Source organism: Diplotaxodon limnothrissa, linkage group LG5 (genome assembly GCF_057381915.1).
Source record: "Diplotaxodon limnothrissa isolate DT_005_m linkage group LG5, D_limnothrissa_male_GT1.1, whole genome shotgun sequence".
NCBI lineage: Eukaryota > Metazoa > Chordata > Actinopteri > Cichliformes > Cichlidae > Diplotaxodon > Diplotaxodon limnothrissa.
In genome coordinates this window covers 33,294,722-33,314,969 of record NC_140600.1, presented here as the reverse complement: position 1 = coordinate 33,314,969, position 20,248 = coordinate 33,294,722, and the positions used below count along the sequence as shown (strand labels likewise).

General features: G+C 39.5%; 2 protein-coding genes across 2 annotated transcripts in view; both read right to left on the bottom strand.

Moving 5' to 3' along the window:
* Positions 1 to 166: 166 nt before the first annotated feature.
* LOC146632676 (T-complex protein 11-like protein 1) lies at positions 167 to 8,450 on the bottom strand. Its single transcript, XM_085354586.1, has 9 exons — positions 8,372 to 8,450; positions 8,117 to 8,246; positions 7,890 to 8,010; positions 6,537 to 6,757; positions 5,668 to 5,804; positions 3,703 to 3,884; positions 3,188 to 3,369; positions 1,438 to 1,610; positions 167 to 399 (listed from the first exon to the last, which is right to left on the bottom strand). Exons 1-9 carry the CDS (start codon positions 8,448 to 8,450, stop codon positions 167 to 169), a joined length of 1,458 nt encoding a protein of 485 aa, XP_085210712.1.
* Positions 8,451 to 11,562: 3,112 nt separating this feature from the next.
* The window catches only part of phc2b (polyhomeotic homolog 2b (Drosophila)), a 44,105-nt gene continuing 35,419 nt past the window's right edge, over positions 11,563 to 20,248 (bottom strand). The window contains exons 10-15 of the mRNA XM_085354585.1: positions 17,699 to 17,910; positions 16,188 to 16,317; positions 14,857 to 14,959; positions 14,624 to 14,738; positions 13,493 to 13,817; positions 11,563 to 13,376 (exon numbers count right to left, since the gene is read on the bottom strand). Coding sequence (XP_085210711.1) covers positions 13,222 to 13,376; positions 13,493 to 13,817; positions 14,624 to 14,738; positions 14,857 to 14,959; positions 16,188 to 16,317; positions 17,699 to 17,910 — 1,040 coding nt within the window. The 3' untranslated portion in view covers positions 11,563 to 13,221. The remainder of the gene's footprint in view (positions 13,377 to 13,492; positions 13,818 to 14,623; positions 14,739 to 14,856; positions 14,960 to 16,187; positions 16,318 to 17,698; positions 17,911 to 20,248) is intronic.

The window sequence follows — 20,248 nt, the reverse complement described above, 5'->3', positions numbered from 1 at the left end:
ATAATTATAGCTTTCACCTGGGTCAGAATTACTAAAATTTCTTTCACGTGTTTGTTTTTTTCAAGGCAGTAAATATGTATAAGGCAACACAGGATTTTGGTTCTGTGCCTTTGTTTCTTTAAATTGCCTAAGAATGTAGCTACAAACTGAAAGGGTCAGCCTCAGTTTAGCGCGAGTCCTCCCCAGCCTCGGCCCCTACTGGCTGGAACAGCAGTTTCCTGAGGATGGGCGCATAGAAGGGACCAAAGACTGTTTGGTTGAAGTGGACGATTCGCCCAAAGGCCGTCCCCAGCTCAACTAGCTCAGCACTCAGCAGCCCGAGGGGAGCAGGCAGCTCTGGACTCCTTTTAGCAGGGCCGCCCCGCAGCGTGTCCTGGAGGAAACCCTGTACCCTTTCTCCTGTTTGATGGAGAGAAGGAGGGAGAGAAGTCAGCTCTGCAGCAGCACACATCCAAGTTTAAACAGAGATTATCTAAACTCAGCAGCATTAAAGTGCAGGAACATGTACTTATCTATCTTAATGAAAATATTTTTCCAGGACCGCTTTTTTTTTAACCACTCTGTTTGGCCAAGTTATCCTAAATTTTAATGAAGTAAGAACTTAACCAAAAACCTGATGCCTTCTCAATGTCTTTGAGGACACACTGGACATCATGCCAACATATGCCAAGTTTTCAGCTAATAGCTCTTGTTGTTTATAGATTCAACTGAAGATATGGGAACAGGCTGCTAATAACAGTGTGACAAACACTGGTTTGTCCCTTAAGTGCTTATTTGAATGACTCATAAGTCAGGTTCAAGTGGTTTAACAAACAAAAAATATTCCTGTGAAAATGGTCAGGTACAAGGAGTGGACAGAAAATGAGTGGAAAAAGCAGCCAATAGTCAAAGCACACGTTCAAAAGACCTTCAGAAAGCATGGAGAACCATTGCTCAAGACCACTACAATAAAGTCTGGCTTTTCGGAAGCAATATATAAAGAAATACAGAGTAGATGCTTATCTGTATTATAAATATTATAATCTTATAATATATAAAATACAAGATAATATTTCTTTTTAAAAAGAAGGAAAAAACATATGCAAATACTCTGTAGTTTTTATAATAAATACTTTGAGGATTTATTTTTCAAGGAACATGATCTGCGTCAACATCCTGATATCACCATGGTCTTTCTTGTGACATTTTACACAAATAAAAAAGATCAAATTAACTGATTAGTTTAATCTGTCCATTGAAAATTGTGATTCTCCAAACATGAGTTTTTGCTACGTAAAATATACTTCTTTTAAAAATGTTTTTCCAGTAACGGTAGTCTATAATGGCCATTTTTTCCACTCACACCTTACAAAACGTAAACAGCTGACATTATATAGTAATACACACTGATGTAAGTCCAATATGTGGATATATTTCATTTCCCCCATCCTGTCTTACCTATAAGCACGCAGACTGGGTTGTTGTGTTTCCACAGCTCAGATATTTGTCCCTTCAGCAGATCCTGGCTCTCCTCCGGCAGGGCTGCTCCTCCCTGAGTAGCCAGCGCTTCAGACATCTGCTGCAATACTATCTCCCCAATCCCCAACAAGGCCCCCTTCAGGTCAGCTTCCCTGTAGCACCAGAAACCGGCATCAGACCAACCATCAGCATTCTTCATCAGACATATATTGTCTCACAGGCCTACGCATCTATGCACAGGAACTGATGGAAGTAATAAAGGAGTTCTCCAAGAGCAGGATTTTGATTAAAGTTCCTCTCCTGCCCATTGATTAAACTCCTACAAACTCATCTTTGTTTTTCACAATTACACATTTGTTTCCATGAGTGCACTCCTTAAAATGGCTTAAATATAATTCTACACCCTTGCCTCTTTTTAGTAGATGCGTATTTATGAAAATGCAAATTAGTGTCGTCTTCTGTGCCCTCTCACCTCGTCTGCTGCTTGCCTGCTGCTGAGGCATATCTGCTTTGCTCTGACAGTTAACACTGAAAGACTACTTTCTGCTATGCAATGATAAAACTAACGTAGGAGTAATTGAGCCACAGATGTTTGACATGGAAATAGATTTTGAAGAGCAAATGCCAGATTGTCTGGAACTCAATTTTTCAGAACAGCTTCTACAGTGTTAGAAATTTTAAATTAGAACTATTATCCTCATTTAGACTCCATCATTTTAAAGTTGGGGAAGTTCAAAATATTCCTTACTCCACTTCTACTACTTCTACTATCTCAAACAAACAGTGTTAGCTCCTCTAACTCTAAGACCACGCTCCCTTTTAAGCCAACTTTCTTCTGACTGGCTGTCGCTGTCAAACAGACGGTTTGAACAGCAGGTAGGTGGGGCTTCTGTGCTCACAGGCTGCGCTGTGACCATATTAAGGATACCTGCTCTTGTTGACAAAATTTAGAGCCAGAGTTTAAAAAAAACACAACAAAACAAACCAATGTCTGACAAAATTGGAGAACTTGCCAAATATCAAACATTGTTTGTATTTTTTCAAGAAAACATCACAAAATAATTCAAACATTTTTTTTCAAATCTATGAAATTGATTTGAGGTCATCTTCAGCCATGGCGGAGATATGCGGTCTAGGACTGCTTTATTTTGAAACTCTGGTCATGTTTAATATTAGCATCCACCATGGTAACAGTATATGCATAAAAGACAGTCAGGTAAAACAGATCCAGTTCATAGAGTTCATAGATGATCTGAACATTCAGGCTTGATTATAGCTGATAACTCCTCACAAATGTTAGATAAACCTCGTACCCCTAAACAGCTCTAACAAGTTAGCCTCATCTCGCATGCTGATTGGTTCAGTTTTTGAAGTTTGTCAACTATGAATCCAGGCCAAGTTTGAGATATTCATTGTTACAACACACCAAAGCAAAAATGTTCAACCATGGCAATGGCTTCTAATTTTGCTCAGGATTTCTCTTCTGGCGTTTAAATAATGCCTTTTATTGCAGCTCGGACCAGAGTGCAAGCAGACCTCGAACATTACAAGCTGCTGTTCCACATTTATCCGCTAATCATGACACGCCCTCTCTTGAACAGAAAGAATGAGGTTAGCTGGATCTGTTCTGACAAGCTAGTTGCCTCATGTCACCTCCATTGGTTTCTTTCTCATACAATACCTGTTCCCTGTGACAGCCAGTACATGCATCACCACATCCTCCTCTTACCTTGTGTGACTGCCCTCCAGCAGGGCAGTGATGGACTGCCTGAGTTTACCTACAAACCCCTGCAGGGAGAAAACGACGCGGCCGCACTGAGCGTTAGTCAAGAGCAGCACCGACGCCTCCAGGACCAACATCTGGAGCCGCTGACCAAGAGCATCCAGGCGGGCCCGATCCATCAGGATGGTCTGTGTGTGGAAGGCAGATTGGGGTCACAAGGGGGCAATGTTTTCCGCATAAATATGAAATCAATACCTCAATAAAGAGTCTAATGGTTATAACCCTAAATAAGATTGCGAAGCCACAGGTAATTGATGAATTTCCAGGGGTCATAGAGTATATAAATGCAAACTGTCATGATTCATCAATTATATTAATGCAGCGTCTAAAATCAGTTCACATGCTTTTAACCAGTGAGGAGGAATGGGTAGGCAAACTGAACATTCCCTCATAATCAATAAAATATCACCGGGTCCGATGAAAAGCATGGGCGTGATGTAATTTTTCAGACGGCAGCTGACCTCAGGGTATTTCTGGTCCTGTGGGTCCCAGTGGAGAAGACGTATGTAGGCCCGGTTGAGGACAGCGGTGGGGCTGAAAGGACCGCGGCTGTCAGGACCGGGAGAATCAGACTGCGCCTCACACGGCGACACCACCTCAGACGCTGCTGTCTGAAGCCAAGCAGTGGTATTGTCCAAAGAATCTGAAGAGAAGTGACAAATTATGAAATGATTAAGAATATACTAAAAAACTGAAACTACACAGATGAGACCGACTAAGTGAATCATGGATTTTAGTGGCTACTGAGCGAGACAGAGCCATAGACTGTTCATTAAAGATGGATGTAGCCATGGTTATGTCACTGTGGTTTGTCAAGCCTCGAGCTGAGCATTTTCACCATCCCCATTTTAGACTTTGTGATGATTGAGGCGGAGATCGACTGAGAAACTGAGCAATAACTCCATGCAACTTAAAGCATCCCCTGCTTTATCATCAATTTTTAAACTAATGAGACCATCATTTAAAAAAATAAACATGCTCTATTCAGTAGAAACTAGAAACTCATGTAGGGATTAGCTGTGAATTCATACTTGAGTTATTTTGCTAAAACTGCGTTTACCTTGTATGTGTTTGCACTTATTATTTACATATTTAAATATGCACCTTTAAAGCACAATAATTTCTTAAATTTACCTCTGTGGTTTTCCCCACACCTACCTTAGTCTAAGACTGTGGTGCTCTGTTAAAAAGTCAATCATCTCCATCCCACTTTGTCTTTTTATGAAGAGTAATCTATCAGCATATATTGACCTTTTATGTTACATTTGCAATTGACCTGGGACTATAGCCTTGGAGTTAAGTCTGTGGAACTGGTGTCGGATGTGGTGGAGGAGCTGGACCCAGTAAAAGGTGGTTTCTGGTTAGAGACAGCTGGTGAAAACCTGATTGCTGTGATGACTCTAGAACAGGGGTGTCCAACTCCAGGCCTCAGGGACCAGTGTCCTGCAGGTTTTAGATGTGTCCTTGTTCCAACACAGCTGATTTAAATGGCTAAATTACCTCCTTGACATGTCTTGAAGTTCTCCAGTTCTTTTGCTGCTCTTAAAAAGGACCCGTCTCGTCTTCTCCTTTTCCTTGACATGTCACTCGATGACACTTGGAATACGCTCCAGTAATCCCAACAAAGGCTTCACATGGGATTGCACCAAGTGTCTCTCCCAGGTGATAAAACTCTTTTGCTTAACTCATGATCTTGCTTACTATTTAGACTTTTCAGTATTTAAACTACTCACCAGAGTAGTGAGAAAAAATTGTTTGGCAAAAATCTCCCACTGCAGGTAAATTTTTTTAATCCTGAAAATCAAACCACGGGGAGTTACACGATTCTAATTCCCATTTTGACCACTTGGGGTCAATATCCTAAATGGCTGTTACTGATTATTTGTCTAATGACTCCATAAGCATGGTGTCTACTCTGGAGTTTATTAGATGAAACAATTACATTAAAAAACAACCCAAAACAAAACAACTAAGTGTGGATGTGAGACTGTGTGGTTCTCTTTGTCAGCCTTTTGTAAAGGCTGACTCTGACTATATGACAGCTGGGATAGGCTGCAACTCCCCCCATGACCCTAAGTTGGATGAGCGATTAACAAAATAAATGGATGGATGCTAACATGGCTTATTCAGCACCAGTGACTGTCACGCTGCCAGTTACTCTGATTAGCCAGCGCTACAGAAGCAGAGTACATGAGCCAAAAACTCAGTTCAGGGATTGGCTGTCCCACTCCTTACCCAATATATGAGAAGCAGAAAAATGGCAGGATGGTACTTTAGAGAGACGAGGGTCAAAAGAGGTTCAATTGAAAACTGAAATATCTAGCGACCATAAATGTAGCACTCACAAAGTCACCTTTATCATCTATCACTCGTTGCACCAGTGAAGTTGAAGATTGAAGAGTGCTGGAATTGAAATCCCTTCTCACCTGGCTGCTTGTCCAGGATCTGCTGGAATTTCGCCCGCTCGTACTGTATGGCCTGCTGCATGAGATGAGGCCTCAGGCTTTGAATGGTGAAGTTAACCATGTCGGTCTTCATGAGACCCAAGACACGGAAGATCTCCCTGGGAGGAATAATGTTTGAGTAAAACCTTTTTTGACATTCTTGGAAATAAGGTAACCTCAACCACTAGAGGGCAGAATTTTAATAGGCGTTTGGAGATGTTTTAAACAGTGGATACTTTAGCTCTACATGCATTTCCTCAAGAAATAGCAGGTAGAGCAAAGGACTTGCCCAGTTAAATAAAGGTTACACAACTCACAGCATCATCATGTGGCGCAAAGTGGTATTACATGATAGTACAGCTTGGCCAAAGTTCAATTTTAGTTAATATCTCTTCAGCACAACATATAGATGCTTTGGATATAAATTAATAGATTTGCATCTTTATATTGTTTAAATAGATTTAGTTAATTCTGGTGGGATTTATACTATTTTTAAAACAAGAATTTACAAGCACTTTTAAATATTTGCACATACTGAAGATTATTTTTAGTTCTAATTGGACATTATGAGAGGTATTACTGCAGAACGGAGCATCCAAACTCACACCAACTGAAAAGAAGTTTGGATTTATCTTATATTGGTACTGCATTACTAAGCAGAAAACTGATCAGTGAATGTATATTAATTCGGTTTTACGTTACATTTCATGGTAATAATGTGGTCTGCAAGTGATGTCATTACAGGAATACAGCTTGCTGCATGCTGGATTTTAAACAGGGCCACAGCCTGCCACTGATTCCATGTCAGACACAAGTTTATTCGCTGCAGGTGTTGTTAACCTGCTTCTTACCTCAGGAGCTCCACAGGTTCCTTGAGATCCCGCAGTGCTCTGACTTCTGGGTCGCGCACCGGAGCACATAAAGATGCCATGGTGTTAATAACGAATTCCGCCAGTCGGTGGAGGTCCAGAGCCCCGTGGTCGACCTCCTGCCCAATCAGATCCATATCCAGCACCTCGTCAAGCTGAGACCTCAGTCTGACGTGAGCAGGCAAGAGCAGGGACTGAAGCATCTAATGTGAAGAAAAATGTCTGTTTTCACTAACATGTTATGTTTTGTTTCGAAGTATTCAGTTTATCCAGTTCTTTTAATATAATACACTGCAAACCCTCACTTGGAACTGTTTTTTAAGTCTATTTAATAAAGATTTAGCTACTACCAAGTTTACAATCCCTGGGCAGATAAACACAATCTTAAACAAGCTATAAAATACAAGCACACATCTAAGATAAAAGTAGAGTAGAATATGGGTTTGATTAAAGATGACATGGCCAGTTTCTTTCTGTTTTTTTAATTTCTTCTCCTTTTTTTTGGAATCAAAAGAGAAGATATGAAAATCTACATATGTGCTCAAGGGATCTTATTCCATTTCTTATTTAAATTTACAGGAAATAGAAGATTGTGCAAAGACAGAGCTTCTCTAAGTAAATGTACACTCAAAGCAGCCAAACCTGAACCTCTCATCTGTTTTAAATAAATCTGTGCAAACCTTGTGGAGGCGCAGTAGTGTGACTATATTAAAGATAAACATCTGGGTATATATGTTGGGGTTCCCAGAAGCTACAAATACACTTTGCAGTGACCTAATATTTCATCTCAAAATATGCAATGTTGTTTTTTCAGTATGATCAAAGAAATGAACTGGATAATCACTTCCCTTGTACTGTATATTTTAAATCACCAACATTTTCATTCAATGTAAGGCACAAAGATTTCATCAATTTTGAAATTCTGAAACAAGCAGCTGTTCAGCTTCTTTCTTGTGTGAAAAGGACTGGGACATCTGCCCACAACAGGATTTCTACACATCAAAGTGATGTATAAACTCAAAGGACTGCCACACAGTTGCCAAACCCAATCTGTTGTAATATCATTGTGACGTGTATTTCTCTGATTTTTCTGTTTTATGTCACTTTAAAAATGACTTTTTAATTGGTACAAAAAAACCCCTAAAAGATCTAAAATGTAAGATTTTTTTTGTCTTCACATTTCTTATAAACCTGAATATTTTTGACAGCATCATAACAAATACATTGTGAATTAAAGTAATGCTTTATTGATCAGATAGCGCTAATTTCTCCTTTTGTAAGGTTGGTGATCATGTTTGTGCTTTCCTTTTGACCCTTACAATGCCAGATACTCACAGTTTTGACTTCCTGCAGCAGAAGGACAGCGTGGCTGTAGTTTGGAGGATCGCTGTTCAGCTGCTCCTGAAGACTGTCCCAAAAGGCCCGGTGAACGATTTCTGTCACTCTACCCTCCAGGCTGCAGACAAGCAGATTAAAAGAACAGCTCAAGGGTAAAAACACTCATTAATATAGGAACTAAGAATAACCAAGGTCACTGTAGATGTGGTTAAGTGTTTTCTTGCCTGTCTGTAGAAGGATTTCGGGGTTTGAAGCAGAAGTCTCTGTTCACCACTATCTCATGTGCAAGACTCATGTTGGAAACACAATTTTCCAGCTCCATTAGACTGGATAATGAGGCAGTGGGTGGGCTCCCTGACACCACAGACAGGACACACACACCCACAGATAATTAAAACTGCCACAGTGGTAATATTTCAATTACTAATGGCCCCTGAATGTGCCTGAAAACAATAACTGCTGTAATAACTGCCACGTACCTGTTGGAGAGTCAAGTTTTTCCAGACAGGGAAGGTCAGCAGGGGAATCATCAGTGGCTCCCTCTCTCTGATTTGGCATTTCAGAAGAAGTCTAGACATTTAAATCACTCGTTAACGTGGTACAAATAGTCACTTTTGTCAGGTTTTAACTACGCCTCCACTCAAAATGGTCATGGTTGAGACTGTTCGTCAATTGATTAACAATCAAGCAACAGTTTTAGTCATATTTTAATGAGAAACAGCACAGCTACAGTTTCAAAGATTTGCCCCCTGGTTTGGGGACTAGTGATCAAAAAGAACATAAAGTGTGACTACTTCTAGGAAATTATAAGGGGTTTTCATCTTTTTCTATAAATGTACAATAGTCCTGTATCTATATTCAACTCTATCTATATAAACACACATTTTTCTATATTTATATACACACACACACACACACACACACACACACACACTATAGCAACTATTGATATAAATATGTTTATTGATATAAACATAAATATTTAGGTTAAACATTATTTATTAGGAAAAAAAAAGAAAACTAATGAAGTTGGGTACAAGGGTAAAATTGGGTACACCTACACTCCACACACAGAAAATGTACTATTACATGTGTACATTAAAGTATTAACAAAAAAATTACATAAAATAAAATGAGTAAAAATGTATTTATTAAAGTCAAAAATAGGACTACACAGAAATGAAAATATGACACCTTTCTAAAGGCGAACTTACCTGTTGCTGTTATTTAAAGAATATAGTATAGGTTTTAGAGGTGAGTAGTATGTTAGAAACGTTACAGTGTTTCTTTCCGCAGTTTAAAAACCTCCAGTTCAAAACGTCGTTTCAAACTTGGACTAAACCATTTTCACCAATAAGGGGGGGATGGTTAAACAATGATAGACGCCTTTCCTGTTTCACAGCAACATCTATCCTGTATGCGTGGCTGTGGTCACATAGAAAAATGCAGCTATAAACATAATAAACCATTGAACTAAACTATTTTCTACCTTGAAAAAGACATTAAAAATGCCGCTACTTCTTTTGGTTTCGTCCGTTCTCAAATCAAAACAGTGGGCGTGTCTGTGCTGCAGTTTTCTGTACTGTACGCTGCTCGTCTCTGCGTCTGAAACAAAACTAGAGCTACCTGTTTCTTCATTATAGTTCGGTGGAAACAAAAAGGAAACCGCCCGTCAGCCATTGTACGAAACGTTATGAGAGCTCAACACCTGGAAATATCTTTGTTCCAATTTCGAGAAAGAGCAGGTACACAGCTTAGGAACGTGAACCGTCAACCAGTGCGTTATACCGAACTACTCAAATGCTGCACCAGTACTTGTAAAAGGCCTGTTCTAGAATTACTAATTTTTTTGTGTATGTTCTGTTTACTTTATGCTTTATAAACCAGACGATCCATAATTTTTTTTTTTTATATTGTGCGTGTGTTCAGGTTCCAGGTTTGTTACATACTGGATTTTATATTTATTTTATATGATATTCAATTTCCTCACCTCCCTCATCAAGTAGGCCTAATGGAATGGACACAAATGGAGCTAAAAAGCTACTTTGCTTTTGCGTGTCTTCTCAAGCTCATGTTTTCTATATCATATCCTAATAATAATAATAATGCCATCATTTCAGATGGTGTTCTGTTTGTTAATTGTTTTTGGATTTCATTTGTGATCAGTCTATAGATTAGCATATTTCTTTAAATACTTAATGTGACAGGGAGACTGAACATGTATCAAAAGAAGAAATATGTGCCTTTAAAAAAAAATGCTTTGGTGCCCGGTTATATTTAGATCTTTGGTGCTTAATTGAAGAAATCTCTAAATATATTGCCAAATCTGCCCATTTTCAAAACCATTTTCCATCTTTAATTAAATAAAACTGATGATATTTCAGCATTTTAAGTTTCGGTCCTCATGAGTCTGGAACTTCAAGAGAAAGAAACAGTGGTCATAAAATTCTGATAACATGCTCCAAAAAACACAAGCACATTCAAATGGAATTTGTGAAATTAAATGCTTTGTATATAAATTAACAACTAGAGGTGTCCCATTAATAAAATAAATAAATAATAAAATCCACAGACACACACAAATGTCCCGACACAGAATTGTATAGCAAATTATTTATGACTGCAAAATGTGTAACAAACAGTTTTGATAAATACAAGCATTTAACAAAGCAGTATCAAAAAAAAAATGTCAACTTTCCAAACTCGCCCACAAAACAAGTAAATAAGAACATTTTCCCCCCCATAGAAAACAAACAAACAAACCCAAAATTCCCAAGCCAATGGTACTTTATACATTTGCATATTTCAAAATATCAAACACCTTTTATACTTTTGTTAAAAAAGCAAAACGATAACTTAACAGATTCACACTCTTCTTCCTCACTTGAGCTTTGATGCACATATAAACTTTTTTTTTGGCACCGCTTCACAAATGCCACTCCAGATTTCTCACTTTTAGGTGAAGCGTTTCCCCAACATTAAAGCAAAAGAGAGAATAAGTGCCAAAAACAGAGCTGCTACAAAAAGAGAGCAGCGTACCCACATTTTTTCTTTGATAATTTAGTGTACTTTTACAAATCTCATACAAGAAATCAATATCATATTTTAGTAAATCTTTAACAACAACAAAAAAAAGAGCAGCTGAAAAAAAATCATTTGTAAGCAGTGTAAGTTCAGAGGAGAAAACTGGCAGATGGAAGGGAAAAATCGATGTCACAAAAGAGGCTGCTTAAATGGTTTCTTCGCATTCAAGCTTTGTATTCGAGAGCTGTGAGAGTCCATTGTGAGAAAAGGCAAAGGAGCATCAAGTGAATAAAAATGGGCAAATTAATGAATGCAATCTTCTGTTCCCAGCCGCACGTACAGCCACCTCGCTCTCATTCACACGCTAACCAAACTGTACAAAAACTTGTCTAATAATATAATAAATCGAGACTTCTCTCATGTTTTGTCCCAATGCCTCCATTCAGCACTGACTGTGCTGCAGTGTGACCTGGCCCAATCATAACTGAACAGGTAATGCACCTTGGCACTGTCTCTTCTCGTAGCCACATTTTCCCTCAGTTAAGCTTTTAGAGACTTTTAAAAAAAAAACAAAAAAAAAAAACCTTCTCCAGGGAAAACATAACACTTCATTTTTCTGCAATTATCACAGGATCAGTATCTTCATCTGGAATCTGCTTAATGACATTTGATAATTGCTGTTACATCTGGTACTAAAAGGACACTCTTGTTATCTTAATTCTCCTGCACTGTGATCACAGCTTAACAGATTACACATGTAATAGAAGATTATCATTCCCCAGCTTGAAAAGCTGACGTTATAGAGGTGTTTTCCCCCGTCGTCTGTTTATGGCAGAGAAGCAGATTATGTAATTGATGGATGTAGTGCAACATCACTTATCAACTTATGGACTGGCACTTTAAACTTTGAGCTATATGTCCATGTTGTGTTGGAGCTGTGGTGAATCTATTTGTTCAATAACAAAGAGTGCTATCAGTTAATGCTGGCAAGCTTGGTTTGTAAGCTGCATCTATAGTACAGATACCTGCACAGATAATAAGTTCAGCAGTGCTTTAATACCATATAAAATGTCAGATAACGGCATTAAAAAAAAGCTCCCAAAGGCACCAAACACAGTTGAGAAGTTAAATATAGCGACTCTATTTAGCTGAATGGAAGCTTTGCCAAGAGCTATCAGATACAATTAGGCTGTTTGAAGGTGTAATCTATCCAGAAAGACCAAACCATTTTTTGTACAGGGCTGCAGACATGTTTATTGATACAGTAAAGTTGAGCATTTTAACATTGGGGTCTTAAGTCTAGCTTATGTTACTCAAATTGCTTGTTACACCAACCGTGACGTCATTACAGCCCTGTACCCATTTATACTGGTGCTTGACGCACATCAGATTCATCTCCTATTAAGAAGAATCCTTCACAGGAGCATTGGTATAGGAGAAGAAGAAAAAGGATGCAAAGCTACAGCAAAGTCATGTTTTTAAGCTGTTGCTGCATCTGCCTTGCTTTAAAAATCCCTCTAGAATCTCTGAGCTTCTGTACGACTGTGTCACTGAAATGGTGGCATGATAGTACACACCAGCCTACATGACACTGATGTGTCGTGCTTGCCAGCAATTGTGATGTCACTGTTGGCCAGTACCACTGTTAGCGAGGGCGACAACGGGAAGCATAAACTGGGTAAGGGGGATTAATGGCTTTTAGAGCCAGCGACTGTAGAAAAACTGCAGTTTTTGGCACTTGTGCGTTGGCTTTTTCAGCCCCAGAGGCTGCTGCTTGCTATTAACTTGTCTCCAGTTTTGACATCTGGTGTCTTTTCTACTAACAGTTATACTCACATCAACTCATTTAGTTTTTTTGTTTTTAACCCAGAAAGAACTCACCAGGTGCACTGCCAGGTGGAAACTTATGCGTCTGCTGTTTCAACCATGTATACTTTTAAAGTATAATTTCTTTTCATCTGGAAAAATAAAAGATTTTGGCACAGCTTTTGTACAGGCTCCTTTAAGGTTTAGCAACTGAAAAGCTTCTCCTGTGACTGCATGTAAACACAGACTGAAGTGTCTGACACGTCACTCTAACGTTACCAAGCAGAAGCATAAATGGTCACAAGGCGACTGAGCTGATGCCGGTGAGTATGATCTGGTTTGGGAGGTCGAGTCAAACTTGAGTGAGATTCTGGATGACAGGAACCAGTCCAGTAATGGAGCAGGCCTGCTCACAGTGCAGTCAGTACTCTGTGCCATCAGTGCTATAATATACAAATACACACAAACAGACACACCCATACACACACACGGTTTCCTGCTAAGAGTCTTTGAGCATGTTGATGCGTGCAAAGATCTTGAGTGCAGGTCCCAGCTTAATGTTCATAGTGCTCATCAGGTGGTCCTCCTTTAACAGGAGCAAGGCCTGTCCATCGATTTCCTGAGAGCGAAACTCGTCTGCTATCTCCTGGCAACCTGTGAAAACAGCAGAGGCACGAGCTACAGTTAATAACAGGTAAACAGGTTTCATACACGGAACACATCGGAGTATAAAGCATTATGATTGTGCCTTCTTAGCAAAGCCTACTCACCTGGTAGTGAACGAATGAACTCATAAACCTCCTCCACATTCCATTTGGTGGGGTCGTTGGGTACGAAGCGCTGACAGAGCGGTGCTCCATCTCTCCCAACGCAGGCCTCCTGGTCCGAGGCCCTGCTCGGCTGACGGCGGACAGGGACCTGGGCTGGAGCCGGGGCAGGAGCCAAAGGTCCAGAGCTGGCTGCTGACATGGGAGACGGTGGCTCCTCGTAGCTTGACATGTCTGAACATGGGCTGGATTCCTCCTGACTGGGCTGGGAGGGATGTGGTGAGGATACAGAACCGCCCTGAGTTTGCTGTGGTGACAAGGCCAGCTTCTGCAAAGCAATACAAACAGGAGTGACATCAATTGTTACATTTAAGAAAGGATAGCGCATAAGTAAAACACTCCCAGGTCAATATAAAAGTCAACGCAAAGATTAACGGGGTAATAAGTAAGATTTGTAGGGTACAATAGGTTTAAATGCCGATAATACACCTGCAGGGATATGATGGGGATTAATGGATCAATACCATTGCCTCAAAGATCACTTTGTCTTTGAATTGCAAAGCCCTAAGCATATTGGTGTATACATGACACAAAAGCACCCCCCACTGGAGGTTTAAAGCTGAATCCTTATAACATTACATAAGCTGTCCATAAAATACTAAAAAGCTCTTGATTAAAAAAGAAAATTTTACACCACATTTTACTATTGTGGTGTAAAATGCTTGCTTTATATTTTCCACTGAATTTCTGCTGTAATTACCTAAACTGCTTCTCTTTAAGATCAGTTAAAGGATAATGTGTTACGTCCCAAAAGAAGGCTTTGACGTGTGGGGAGAAAACTGTGAATCCAGTTGTTATCTACATCTATATAACTTGTGCAAAAGGCAGAAAATCTCTACTAATGCTCTCCCATTTCTGCCGGTCACCAATAAAGGCTGATGAAGATCATCGAGTACTTAATGACCCTTTAAAGACAGAGGGAGATAATCGGGCTCACACAAATTATGTTCAACTTCATTAAAAAGCAAGAGGCATGAAAAGTGCAGGGTTTAAAATGTGCAGCAGAAGCAGTATCTGATGAGAGGTAAAGTGTTGATGAGGAAGTTTTATGACAGCTAAGAAGCATGTTTTTACCTGCTTTTTTGCCTCAATACTGGGGCGGCCCTGAGACCGTCGACGCCAGCGATTTGCTGGTTTGTTCCTCTCTGGACGGAAAAGTCCAATTCGCTTCGTACAGCCTACGTTGTATCTGTTCATACAAATAAATAAATATATATATATGTATATTCTTAAATTCCTTTTTTGTAAACATAATGGAAAAATTGCTATTTTCTCACATGAAAGAAAAAGAAGCCAAGGTTACTTACCTCTTTGCACAAACCACCGAGCAGAACCTTTTAGAGCCTTTGAATGTGTAAGCAAAATCAACCCAGCCACAGTATTCACACGTCAGCTTGGGCTCATCTTTTTCTGGGGGAGAGGAAGCAGCATAAACACAACACACATGTCAAGTATTAGACTTTCTTTTGAACAAAAAAAAAAAAGAGACATAATACCAGGCGTGCAGAAAATTAAAACTGTAGGTAGCTCATCTAAACCAGTGGTCCCCAACCCCCGGGCCTCGGACCGGTACCGGTCCGTGAGTCGTTTGGTACCGGGCCGCGAGAGTTGAGGCTCAGGTGTGAAATGTATAATTTTCAGGGTTTTATCGGTTTTCAGCGTTATTTTGTTATCGTTTTTATCTTTAACTCGGTCTTCCTGGGTCTTTTCACATGTGTTATGAATAAATCTTCTTTTTTTCGGTACCGGTACTAGTTTTATTTTGTTGTATTTTTCCGTGACACCTTAAAGGCCGGTCCGTGAAAATATTGTCAGGCATAAACCGGTCCGTGGCGCAAAAAAGATTGGGGACTGCTGATCTAAACTATTCGGGGCCCAATGTTAAAGCATTATTTCTACTTCTGATGGAGAGTCATGGGATGGTTAAGGCTCAGGGTGCAGAAGTCAAATACATACAAACCTACATTGTTTTGAACCTCTTTCAAGAGATTTCTCTGCGAGTGCAGTGAGTCTGGTCTGCTTTGTTTACATCAGTTGGTCAACCCTTGTAAAGCTACTGATGGCACTTCCTCCCCACATTAAAGTGAAGGCAAAAAAACCAGGCATTTGCAGCAAAACCACAAATGTCAACATTAGCTAGTGTTGCCAAATATCTACTCCACACCGTTTCCGATATTTTCAACACTTTTCTACATAGGTCTTTTTCTAACTTATAAATGGACAACTTGTTACAACATGTTAGACAAAGGTAAAAAAGAAGCATGTATCAGGAAACAGGAACTGACAGAACATCTAATTAATAATGAACTTCCAGCAACTGAGTTAAAAACACTTCCAGAGGGTCTACATTATTTAGAAGTGTGGGGTTTGACTGTTGGGGAAGAGGAGCAAAATGCAGTTTACATGGTTAAATAAACTCTACGGACACACCAGGGTCAGAGTTTCTGTCTGTTGGGTCGGTGTCTGCTCGTAACACCTTCCAATACTATGAGAGGATGATCATTGTAAAGTGAATTCCTTTAACCTTATGTGAAACCCTGGCAGGAAAAATCAGGAGCGACAGACTAACACCTCCAAAACCTGGTGAAGCTACACAAAGAAATATACACAATCTACACTGTAATGTGTTCGGTCTCACCTGGTTGGCTCATGTCCTCGGGCTCGGAGTCTGTGTTGGCTGCGTTGCTGACCGGAGTTTTGTCCGGGTCAGATGAGAGCTGATGGTCCAGCTTCTTTGGACTATCGATGAGAATGGGCAGACGCTCCACCTGGTGTGGGGCATAAAATATTTATAAATGGACTAAAAATGAAACGCTGCACACAACAGTAACAAGAAACAATGGGTGTGGTTTAAGGGTTTACATCTGGACTGCTTTATCACAACAGCTGCATTCTGTCGCCGCAGCAACATTAACGCAAAGACTGCTGCTACTCCAAATAATAACCTGGAAATCAGGGCAGCTGTTTCACTGCACAGCCCCACTGCGCCTCATTACCGTAGTATTAATGAGATGACTTTTTTTTTTTTTTTAAAGTCAGCTGACTGCTGGCCATTACAAGTTAAACCTTTTAGACTTAAAAGGAAACAGTGGTCACCAACTGAATGTTTTCGTCTTCCGGATGTTAATGTTTGAATATATAGCGATCACAAAAATAACAGATAAACACCATCATTGTTAAACCACCACAAACAGTGACCATTTAAACTGATAATGTAGACTTGACATGTTCACGTCAATGTAGTCTGATTTTCAAGCATTGCATGTCGCACACATGAAGCTTGCATACAGTTAATTCTCCTGTCCATATGGCACATAAAGCAACTTGAATACCAGCGTATATAAAGTAACAGTTAACTGTTAACAATCAAGTTCTTTTACAGGACAGTGTTGGCATCATAAGAAATATATACTCAGTGTTTAATTTATTCTTCTTCTTTTTTTTCCCCCTCTCTTTTTCTTTTTTTAAATTGACAGAACACTGAGGTGGAAAATGTAATCAGATTCATTTGAGTCATAAAATGAATAAAAAAATGTATTACTATAAAAGGAAAAATAATCCTCAGCTCTGTGTGTCATCACGTGTGTACGCATCTTCATAAATACTGCATTTTATTTATTTTCATGTGTGTTGATTAAAAATTGGAAATGTAATCTGCTTGTTTAGCCATGTGTGCATGTATATAGAGCATTTTCACAAAATGTCCAGTAGGAGGCAGAGAGGCCAAAGCCTAGAAATTAAAACTACACTTTTTCCCCCCCTAATGACTAATACAATTGAGAAGATACAAACATTAATATACAAGCACATGTTAAACTGTACAAACAATATGAGATAATAATGAACCAATTTCAAGGGAGATGACTACACAGATTAAGGAAGGATTTTAATGCCCTTGATTAAATGAACTGACTACAGAGCGCTGCTCATTACCTTCTTCCATCTGTATTCTTTCCCATTCACAGGGTCTCATCTCCCTGTAATTAACGAGTGAATCAAACAGAAGCTGTACGATGTCACTGCTAGCAGTAACAGAGGGTATGTGTTTGCCTGCTGACAGTTCCCTGCAGGCGTGTACACTGGAGACGGTGCTGGCTTTGGGTTGTTTATCATGTTTGTCTGCCAGTATTGCCGAGATTGAGCACTTACACACACGGGAAACGGCTCAGCTCCTTCCTGGATGACAAAGCCTTCGATGACATGTGTGAGGACCTGGGGCTTGACGATGGCCTGAGGTGGTTTGTTCTCTCCGTTTTGTGGCGTGCTGCCCGTCACGGTGGGCACCTCGCTCTCATTTCCTGAGGTCATGGCTGGAGGTGGGGTCCCCACTGCTGCACTCGGCCTCTTCGCTGTACCCCCACCTGATGGAGAGAAAAAACAAAAACAAAATGGGTCTATTTAATACAAAGGAGCACGTATCCATTGAGAAATGTTTCAGTTTGAATGAAATTAAAGCTTAAAAAGAAGTAGCTGATGATCGTTTCAGTCATTTAGAAAAGCAGAAAAGACAGATTACATTTTCAGATTTGAATGGTTAATGCTTCTACGATAAGCTGAATATTTTTTGGTTGTACATTGTTGGTTAAGCAAGACAAGTAGAGCTGGAGTCCTTTTCCTTTTGTTTGTTTTTCAATAGAAATGTCAGATTTTCATATAATCATAATTATATAAAATTTTATGTAATTATCCAATATACTACATTGGAAATATAAATATATTGGATTGTATACATATTTATACACATAAATATAAATACAGTGTGTTAGAGTAATATTGAAAAGGAAACCATAGAGTATTTGTTTAATAATTTTCTTAACAATGTACTTAAAATGAATCATTTTATTGTGATGCTACGTGTGCATGTGCTGCAGACAATGCTGAGATCATTACAAACAACACATTTGCAGACACTATGCTGGACATATTATGGCATTTGCTATAATTTCATGTTTAAAAACACATGAAACAAACAAAACTTCAGCTGTAAAACCAAGCATTTCATTCCCATTTTAATTTTGGGGAAATTTTATCAAGCATATTTAATAAAAGTAATCATGTCATCAAATCTGCATCACATTTAAGTGAAAATGTTCAACAGTAAGCCATCTCAGTTTCTTAAATTATAATAATTACAATTTATTACACTCGCCATCCACTTTGGCGAATTCCATTAATGAACATCAATTTAACTGTTTAATGCAATCTTCCAATAACATTGATGCATCAGAACGGAGAACGAAGGTAATTAAAGTGACTTTAAACATGTCTGATCTACTGGATTTTCCCACACGACCAGCTTACGAAGGGTCTCCAAAAAGGAGAACGCATCGCGTGAGCAGCAGTTCTCTGGGCAGAAATCCCTTGTTGATGTCAGCGGTCAGAGAAGATTTACCAAAATAACCAGTCATTACAAACACAGTATGCCTTGAAGCAGATGAGTGACAGCAGCAGAAGACCCTGCCAAGTGCCACTCTTATCAGTTAAGAACTCAAGCCTGACCGATTTTGTTGGAATATCAGCCGCCGTAAGCCTTTTGTTACCACTATTGGCGTTTATAACAGCCAATAAATGAAAAGTAAATAAGACACAGGAGAAGAGCCCCAACCATCCGCCGTAAGCCTTTTGTTACCACTATTGGCGTTTATAACAGCCAATAAATGAAAAGTAAATAAGACACAGGAGAAGAGCCCCAACCATGTTAACCACCAGAGGGCACTCTGCAACCTCCCCTGTTGGCAACAAGTTCAAAACATTACAAACAATCAGCTGATCAAAGCAGGGCATGAATGAAAAAAGAAATAACTATAAATAATAAATGTTAGGAAAAGCTGTCTGTGTGTCTGAAAGATAGAAAATAAAAAAACATATTGGAATATGGGATTTTTAAATCATCAAACATAGGCATCGGTATCCAAAGTCCAACAGTGGTCAAGCTCTACTTGAAACAGATGGACTACAGCAGCAAAAGACTACACCAGGTGCCACTTCTGTCAACTAGGAACAGGAAACTGAAGCAACACACTTAATGTGTTTACCAAAACTGGACAACAGAAGAGTGGAAAAAGGTTTCCTGGTCTGAGGAGTCTGGATTTCTGCTGTAACATTCAAATAGTAGAGCCAGAATTTTGCAAAAACAACATGAAAGCATCCTGGCTTGTTCAGCCTCCCCACTGCCAGGGACCATTCTTGTGATTTGGTGCTATATAAATGAATTGAAATTAATATTTCAGCCCCTTAGTACCAACTGAGCATCCTTTAATAATCACAGCCTACCAAAGTATTGCTGCTGACTAAATCCAAATCCCTTTATTACAACAGCATACGCATCTTCTGGGGGTCGTTTCCAGCAGGATAACACAAAGCTCCAATCAAGTCAAACTGGTTTCTTAAACGTGACAATGAGTTCAGTGTACTCTTATAGCTTCCGCAGTCACCAGATCTCAGTCCAACAGAGCACCTTTTGGATGTGTTTAAATGGAAGATTCATCTGATTGAGGTGCAGCTGATAAATCTGCAAAACCTGTGATGCTGACATCGTTAACTGATCAAACTCTAAGGAATGTGTCAAGAATTATGTTGAATCTATGGCACAAAGAATTAGAGCAGCTGTAAAGACAAAAAGGTAGCAAGCTGTACCTAATAAAGTGGCCACTGAGTGTGTGATAACAATGGAGTTGACACCTCCGCGGTTTGCAGCAA

Bases quoted from the DNA above. Each gene is read 5' to 3' on its own strand.
- LOC146632676 (XM_085354586.1), bottom strand. From the start codon at position 8,450: ATGCCAAATCAGAGAGAGGGAGCCACTGATGATTCCCCTGCTGACCTT. The intron at 6,758-7,889 runs GTGAGTATCTGG...TCTTCACATTAG, and splicing joins TGCTGCAGGAAGTCAAAACT to ATGCTTCAGTCCCTGCTCTT. The intron at 400-1,437 runs GTAAGACAGGAT...TCCATCAAACAG, and splicing joins CCCAGTCTGCGTGCTTATAG to GAGAAAGGGTACAGGGTTTC.